The sequence below is a fragment of the Limulus polyphemus genome, unplaced genomic scaffold, assembly GCF_000517525.1.
Source record: "Limulus polyphemus unplaced genomic scaffold, Limulus_polyphemus-2.1.2 Scaffold1299, whole genome shotgun sequence".
In the NCBI taxonomy this organism is placed as follows: domain Eukaryota; kingdom Metazoa; phylum Arthropoda; class Merostomata; order Xiphosura; family Limulidae; genus Limulus; species Limulus polyphemus.
The window spans coordinates 239,046-248,409 of NW_013666909.1; the positions used below are offsets into that span (position 1 = coordinate 239,046).

Sequence of the window (9,364 nt, forward strand, 5' to 3'; positions counted from 1 at the left end):
GCTTATATACTAAAAAAAGAGGGTGCCTGGAACAAACTAGAGTTGCCAGGAAAATCCATGATCCTTCCAGAAACTCTAGTGCGGATGCTCCCAGCATCATGCGACTTCCGCTATCGTAATAATATTTATTTTGCTAAGGGTACTTTAAATGCCCAGTTTTTCTAGCACTGAATAACCACTCATCTTATAAGAGTAATTAAACAACTTGATTATTGAGTTCTGATTGACAAGTGCAGCTCATTTACCCAATCTATCGAGCTGAAACTGACAACTCTTCTAATGAGAGTACTTTAACTTATGAATTTGCATTTGCCAACCCAACTAACGGTTAAATACCCTTGTTATACTATTATTGATCAGTTCCCAATAGATCAAGTTGTTCATTCACTCTCATGAGATGGGTGATTGTTAAATAGGAACACTGCTCATGGTTTGCCATTTGTGTGTAATGACTCTCCTTAAAATAATATTATAATGATTACACCTATTAAGTCCTTATTAATAACCCTTCAAATTACAACAAATTATAACTCCTTCTCTCAAGTACTAACTAATTACTCTTCTAATGAAAGTACTTTAACCATCTTATCTATCAAGCCCTGACTAATGACCCTGACCCTTCTTATAACAGTATTTTATCTATGCAGTGTCACAAACCTTTACTAATGACCTTTCTAAAAATTATGCTTTACCAGTTGGTCGTTTAAGTCCTAACTAGTGACCTTTTTAACGAAGATACTTTAACCATCTGAGCTACAGGTTCTGATTAACAACCCCTCTAATAACAATATTTTAAGAATTTGATTTATCAATCCAAAACTAATTTTATACCCTCCTAGTGACAGTACTTTAATCAATTGCTCTAGTGACCTTTCTAACGTTGTTACTTAACCAATAAGTTTTTGAGTTCTGATTAAGGATCCTATGAGCATAGGTTTGTTAATCATATGATTTGTAGGTCCCTGACCATCCACCATATAAATCAGGTGTTTAAGGTTCTCTCATTACAAAGGTTGCTAGTTATAGCTTAAGGGATTGAATAGGTAAAATACTCTAATTTTTATATATGTTATTAATTAGAAATGGATACATTAATCAGTAAAAATATCTATGTGAGTCTTTTCTTTGAATATTGTAACCAAGTGAAATTAATAACATTATGCAAAATTTCATTTCTAATCTTTGTTTATCATAAGTAATACATTAAATAAGTTTATTTTTGACATTCTCTAAACTGGTTTCTTAATTTGAATCCTCATCAGGAAAACCTTCAATATTTTGAGGCTTCTGTACTTTGCAATGTTGATTTTATTTTCAACCTTTATTCTGTAGTTTTATTATAACTCCATATTTAAATAGTAAAAAATTCAACCCATCCATACCCTTTTTTTCTAGTCTGCCTTTCCCTAATGATAAACCTTCTATTGAAATGTGGCCAATTTTCCTATGCCTTTCCAGGGCTTTGTTTTCTTCTAACTGTTTCCTGTCTTCTTCTACAAAAAGTTGTTTGTTTTTTTCATAGAACTGTCTTTGATTCTGCTCTAACTGAGATGCTTCTTGTTTGGAATAAGTTTGTAGCTGTTCACCCACACCTTCATCTTCAAAAACTTCTGTTTCTTCGAATACTTCTACATCTCCTCTGATATCAAATATAAACAACAATAGCAGAGTTTCTTACAGTTATTACTGCTCTGATGTATATTGAAATTTTGCAAATAGTAAAATTTATAGTTTTTACAGAAATTTAAATTTTCATCTGAACATATTTTTCTGTTTATAATTATAAGGTATAAAATAGTCCAATAATATTTTTCTATTTATTGTTCAATAATTAATATTCACAAACCAAAGTGTGAAATGACAGCATTTCATTTTTTTTGTGTCAATAAAGTTCACTAATTTATAAATCAGGTTACAGTATATAGCTGATAAAGTTTACTATAATTAATATTTGGTTTTAAAGTACAGTCCTTTACTCATCACTAATAACTTAACTCCTTAAATTCAATCAGACACTACCAGTGTCCGGCCAAAAATCCTAATTTATCCACCAGATGGTGACAACATCCGATTACATTTGTCTCTTTAGCTGAAAACTAATCAAAACCATGTTATTATCCATAAAATTAAGAATATTGAAATTTTATAAGGTATGGTGATAGTTATTAGGAAAGCATGAAAATAAATCCAGAACACAAAAAAAATTATGGGTTTAAACAGTTAAAGTACTTTAGGTGAGTGAATGGGTACCCACAAGGATGGGGCATTTGCCCCCCCCCCCCGATTATCAAGTTTGTGTTTCCATAGTTATAGCTTTGATACCATTTTGTCATCTTGCATCTCTTTGTAATATATCCTGCAGACACCCATGTTTAGATGTTTGGATAACATGACGTTCTGTCATAATTAATTATCCATTGTTATTCAGTTAAATATATAGTAGTTTTGTTACAATTAATGTTCACTTTCTAGAAAACTTGTTATAGGTACTAGAAAATAGTATGTTGGTGATAGTTATAAATATTACAATTTATAATTGAACCTACCTCCACTGAACACTACTTGCTCCAGTTGATGAGATGGAGAATTTTTTATCAACCTTATCTTTCAAAACATGTTCATCAGGCTTTAGACTGGACTATAAGTTTGAATAAAAAGATCACATGAACTTCTGTATTTGTGTAATTTGCTTTAATCAATAATACAGGGAAACCAAAGCTTAAAATGTTTAGATAAAAATAGGTTTTATCATGTGTTTATCACCATTTACACTGTAAAATGCTTCCCATTGGCTCAGCATTAAGTCTCAGCTCTTATAATATTAATAATCGGGTTTTGATACCCACAGTAGGTAGAACACAGATAGCTCATAGTGTAGCTCTGTCTTTAACAACAAATACACTGTAAAAAGTTTTACATATAAGTAAGGTATTGGCATGTTTTACCATACCATAACAATTATAAAATAAAAAATACTCACTGAGATTATACTTATGTATTGTACTTAATGGACAGAGAAACTGTTTTAAAAAATTTCACTTTTAAAACATTTTATAATTACAATGCAATTGAATAATTTAGCATTCCACAAAAGCAGAGACGGTATGGAGATAAACTACTTAGATACTTAGGTAAACACAGATGAGTTTCATAAATCACAATAAGATTTCTACACTTGATGTGTGAAAATAATATTCCCATCATTTTGACACTAATTTTGTATCATACAATAGTGAAATAAATTTAAAGCATTCAGTGGCATTAAAGGATTTTACCCAACTGTTCACTTACTGTCAATCAAAGTCCAGAACATAGAAGCAGACATGGGTCATGCTGCAATAAGCAAATATTTGATAGTAACATTGATGGTGATAACCAGAAGACAAGTATGGGAGTGGAACTATTATGACATGAGAAATAAAGTTTGCATGGATAAAATAGAGACAAGGCACAATGTAAAATACAAAAGCACAATTTATATTATAACACAAAACATAAACAGCTGATCTAGCTGATCAGATCACACTAGATCAAAACTCTATCTGAATATAAGAAGGTAAAAAACACATGGTATGTTTATATACTATACTTTTTCTCTCTCCCTTACTTCAAGCTTGATCTCAAGCCCAAAATTAATTTGAATCTTAAAACCAATAAACTTTACAAAAGCACAGTACAGTAACCTTCTCCCACTCATGTAAACAAACATGTCTATGCACAACATAGATTTTCACAAACCCTTTAAAAAAAGAGCTATAATTAAATAATAATTAAACCTTTATCAATGACTAACTTGCATAAAAAAATCATTAAACATAAATATACAACAACTTACTAGTACATGATACATACCATGTAACAAAGAATTTATAATAATTATGTAATATAATAATTCTACAAATTGAAGCCACATACAAAAATAAACCCTTTAGTGATGAAATACATATAGCATGTTTAAAACAGCCCTTAGTCAAACACTCAAAGTAAAATATACATTTATACAAAATGCAAAAACCTACAAAATACATCTTTGAACATAAAGATTAATATAAAAAGGAAGATAATTTCACAAAGATTTAAAATAATTAATTACACTATTATACATCAGAAATGACCCTTTCAACAGAATAAAACAAAAATTACGATAAACCTTGCAACATTGAAGTTAGATAAAATCAAGTCTCTTTACAAAGATCAAAATATAATTCTTTAAAAATATCCATAAAGTACAAAATAAAATAAACCATAATTACAACTATAACATAATACAGAGTAGGCATCATAAAATATGTGTTATTGTGAACAACCAAAAAATGAAATAAACGTCTAAACGTATATTAAATAAAAAAACCTATGACTGTAGTGAAAAGGTTCACGTATACAACACTGAATTAAATGAAACATTATTATATATATATATATATAATAAAGAAAATAAAAAATACAGAGCTACATATACAATATGTACAGACTTACCCAACACAAGCACAAGTTCAACTTCCTTACCAGTACTTCAACCCCATGAACATATCCTCCAGCATGGCAGTTTTGTGGTGACTGGAGGCATGGTGTCTTGGGTGTTGGCCAAGGTTTTTGTATCTATTATCTTAGTCTGCATGCAACATACTTCACTTTTTGTGTCATAATAGAGACATAACTCTACAATGCAGCTGGTTCTCTTTCTTGTTATAGGAGAACCAGGTCTCAGTCTAACAGGTGGTCATCACTTGAAAATACTGCTTGATGATAGGAATCTACTGTAGTGTGGGTTGGTGCTGCAGGAAGGTCTTCCTGTGGCTGCTGCTGGGCTGTCTCTTAGGACCTGTTAGATGTTAATAGCTTGGCCACCATCAATGAAGAGGCCTTTTTCTTTATGCTGATCCACGAGTCCGGGGGCAACTCAAAACCAACTGAGGTGGTTAATTTACCCTTGCTGATGCAAAAGGTCCTTGTAGTTAGTGTTGGTGGTGGTGTGACTTGTGGTGAGTCCTTCACAGCCAAACTGTCCTTGGGGCTGTTCGTACATCCTTCAATGGTTGGGGCCGTCAGAGTTTTACTATAGTGGTGGTGGTGAGTATCAGTTAAGTACTGATGGAGGGCTTATTCCTGTCTCTCCATAATTAAATTACTCCCCCGAGGAAACTTCAACTCTGGAAAAATCTCCTAGGACTTGGAGATGTAGTTGTCCTTTGCTGGGCAGTATTCAAAACTCTCCAACAGTAAATTTCAAGTGAGGCTCCCAATGCTGAGACATCCACCACGATTCCCTTTTTTTTTTAAGAGTGGTAGCTGTTTCCATTGGTAATTATGGATGGGCTGTTTGCAGGCTACATATAAGCAGCAAGATGCTGCATGTCTGATGTATCAGCCAGCAACACATCTTTATCCATGGGCTCTACTGAGTTACAATTTAGGCTTGTTCCAAAAATCTTTGAGTTGGTGGAGAAGTCCAGCTCATTGCCAGATGGTGTAGTGGTGGTCATCACTTCCTTCCATGGCAGTTCAAAACAAATTGGAGGCTTCAGCACACAAGAGAATGGTCACTTGGCTGGTTGAAAAAAAAGATAGCCAGGTGATCATAAAATCAGTCTTAAGTAGCAAAATTTCAGAATGAAAATGTAAGGTCAGATGAATTCTAATTGGTCGGAATGTCAGCTAGGTGTGTAGATTGTGAAGAGGGTCGTAACTGCCTATTTAAAACCCTATTATGCTCTAAAACTACCTTTAGAAATAGTGTACTTAATGTATTAACTTGGCCAGATGACATTTCTACAGACTATACATGTGCTTATGCCATATTCACTCACAGGAGATGTATCTCTAAAGTGCATATCAATCCCAAGGCTTTGCTTGACCAATAAGTATGGCTGTGCTGTCCATGGTTACCATTCCCGTAACACTTCTTGCTTGGTCAAAGGTTGAGGTCAATCTCCCACTGCTGCTATTTTTAGCAGGAACCATGGATATTCCATCTCTACCTATAATATGACCCAAAATTCCACTTCTTTATACATTAATACACATTTTCATAGTTTCTAGCCTGTATTTCTTGTCTTCTTAGCCACAGACTTGAACATGCATCCAAATACAAAGACACTGTCAACATAAATCAGGCACTTCTCCCACTGAAGCCCCTTTGACATCAGCTCCATTGGCATGTTGGGCATGTTACACAGGCAGAATGAAATGATGTGGAACTCAAAGATTCCATCTCTTGTGCTGAAAGCAGTTTTATTTAGATTTGATTTCATTATCTAGCTCAACTTGCTAGTATCAAAGTACTATATCTAACATAAAGAACAATTAAACCCCTTCCAATACATCCAGATATTCATCTGTTTACAGTAGTGGAAAAGCATCAATGCGAGTTACCATGTTTGCCCATATTAAAATAAACAGAACTTGGGTGTACCCTCTTCTTTCTGATAATCACTACTGGAGACAAACAAACATTCTCTGTAGGTTGTATGATCCCATCCTATAACATCCTCTGCACCATAGCACTGTTTAAGTTGCTAGAATTACATGGAAGTCTGTGAGGCAGTTGTTTAATTGGAATGTATCTATGTGATGCTGTGGATTGTTGTTTGACCCCAATTGGCATCTGGTTATACAGGTTCATCAGCATATTCAATCATCAGGTTCCTGTGAATCAGCCACTGTGTTCAGTTTATGTTTTATGCACAATCCTCAAATAATGATCTCAGAATGTGTTGATAACCATTTTCTTACTGTTGGATGTGGTGCAATAGGTGCAACCTTAGTTACCACAAGCCTCAGTTACTTCTACTTCACTCACCATGCTGATGACTATTCCAGCATGAAGCTGGATAACTGATCATCCATAACTGTAGAATTACACCAAGACTTCATTCTCTCGTAACAGATAACTGACCAAGCTAATGATACTTGCTTTCTAGTCAGGAAACAATTTATTTAATGTATGGGCTGTATAAAAGCATTACGCAGAGCTGATGCATCTGTAGCAAACCATGGAACACTACTTGTGTACAAAAGATGCTGTCACTTCATCTTCCACATACGTTTATGCAGTCCATTATTCCTAGCTAACATTGGATAGCACCCACAAAATATCAGTTCCTGTTTCAAAAATGTCTGATAAGTTCTGAAGTACAACCATTTCAAGGATGCCAATGTAAGAACCAAGGTCAAGGATGACTACCTTCATTCTGTAAGTGATGCCTCCTAAGCATAGTCAGAGAGTCACCCTCGATTAATGTCTGGTATATCTGTATTTGCCAGACCAAAGTTTGTGTCGATTGGTCAGAGTGGTGGTTTTGTTTGGAATGCCTGATATACAGCAAGACCTACCAGCATTCTGGCCACTCCTGTATTAACTATGAACTTTATCTATGCTCTTGTATTCTAACAGGCTCAATCCAAAACCCATTCAGGAAGGTGAGCTGACCAACAAACATTTTGCTGCTGTCTGTGAAACTCCTCTAAATCAGTGCTTAGGGCTGAATTGGACTCCATTAGTTTCCCAGGATGTTGTGGCATTAAACATCACCTGTTGTTGGCTATCCTACATTTATTGAACTATCAGTCAAAACTGATAGGTTATCTTCTTAGTTGATGATGTAAGGGCAAATGTGTGAAGGAATCATCAGCATAGGCTGCAGAATGTAAACCATGGAATTGGTATAACTTTGCTCATTCAAATGCCACACCACTATGACGATTCTCAGTCATCCATGTTTTCCTTATACTGAGGTTGATCCTCAAGGGGAGAGAATGAACAGCCATTCTGGGTACACTAGACATTGGCAGCTTTACTTCCATAGTAAGTGGCTGCCATAGTCAGTAGAAGCCATGGATCTTCACCGGATTGGCAAAAGTCCAATTTCCAGAAAAGGCTTCTCATAGACTTGACAACTCTGTCATGCAATTGTCCTTCTTCAATGACCAACTATAGAGGAGTCCACAGCCATGACATATCACTTGTCTTATTATTGAAGGGCACTGGCTGTCAACGTTCTTGCCTCAAATGAGTAAAACAGGTGTGACCTCAATATAGTGACAAAATTTAGAATTATTTTGTGTAATCAGCACAAATGTTATGCCATAACACCACAAATAAATGTTGTTAACATGAACTTCATTCTTATTGATTGTCAAAGAAGTTTATACAGGACAAGAACAAATCAGAGAATAAATGCACCACTGCATACTACAAGGTCAGAAAAACACTACACATTTCACCCAAAATATTCTTTCCTTGCATTAAAAAACCTTTGAACACTTCTGATTTCTCAGTGTGGTTTCACTTTGTCACTTGAGTCTTTATTAAACAATCCACATCTGAGATATCTCAATATTTCTTTATTTGCCTGAAAACTTGTCATCTATCAATTGTTGTTTAAGCACTTGATAATATTAATAACATCTCAACAATTACTGTTTGTAATTCTCAACCAGCCTGATGAGCCCAGATAGTGTGTAACCAGCACAAATGTTATGTCATAACACTACAAGTAAATGTAATTAACATGAACTTCGTTTTTAATGATTACCATCAAAGATGTTTACACAGGACCAAAACAAATCAAAGAATGAATGCACCGCTACACAGTACAAGAACAGAAAAACACTACATATTCTGCCCTAAACAAAAATCTTGCCCTGCATTAAAAAACAACATAGAACACTTCTGATTTCTCAATGTAATTTCAGTTTGTCACTCCAGTCTTTATTAAACAACCCACATATGAGATATCTCAATATTTCTTTATTTGCCTGATAAACTTGTCATCTAACAGTTGTTGTTCAAACAATCGATAATATTAATAGCATCTAAACAATTACTGTGTCTATCTATCCCAACCAGCCTGTTGTGCCCAGATATTAGGCAAAAGGCCTACTCAGCACTGGATTATGGATATAGCAGATGTGGTGTGAGTGAAATATTATAACATTCTTCTTTACTTTCATTCATAAGTTTTTATAATTATTAATTTAGCCTTCTCTCAGTGACATTGCAATCATTTATCCACTCTTACATCAGAAGGATCAGCTTACTGGTTCGCCAGTTCTTCTGATTAAATAATTTGATGTTAATGAAAATAATGCACCTAATTTTGATATGTAATAACATTAATCAAATTGATAAAAATTACACATCACCAACTTAATGTAGTCCAGATAGAAACATTACAGTTCACGGATTGATAAAATAAATGGCATCTCAATCACTACTATTTATGTTGTATCTTAAATCCCAGCAGGCCTGATGAGCCCTTGTACTGGATGAAAGGCCTCGTTGGTATTGGATATATCAGACAGTGTGGTCAACATATTACTGCATTCTTTTTCATACGTTCTTACATCACATTCATGTATGTAT

At 34.3% G+C, this 9,364-nt stretch overlaps 1 protein-coding gene across 2 annotated transcripts in view; it reads right to left on the bottom strand.

The window, feature by feature from the left end:
- The window catches only part of LOC111086656, a 102,302-nt gene that overhangs the window by 35,978 nt on the left and 56,960 nt on the right, over positions 1-9,364 (bottom strand). For both annotated transcript variants that reach the window (XM_022390409.1, XM_022390410.1), the window contains 2 exons: positions 2,547-2,638; positions 1,383-1,639 (listed from right to left, as the gene is read on the bottom strand). In XM_022390409.1, the coding sequence (XP_022246117.1) occupies positions 1,383-1,639; positions 2,547-2,638 (349 nt within the window). The remainder of the gene's footprint in view (positions 1-1,382; positions 1,640-2,546; positions 2,639-9,364) is intronic.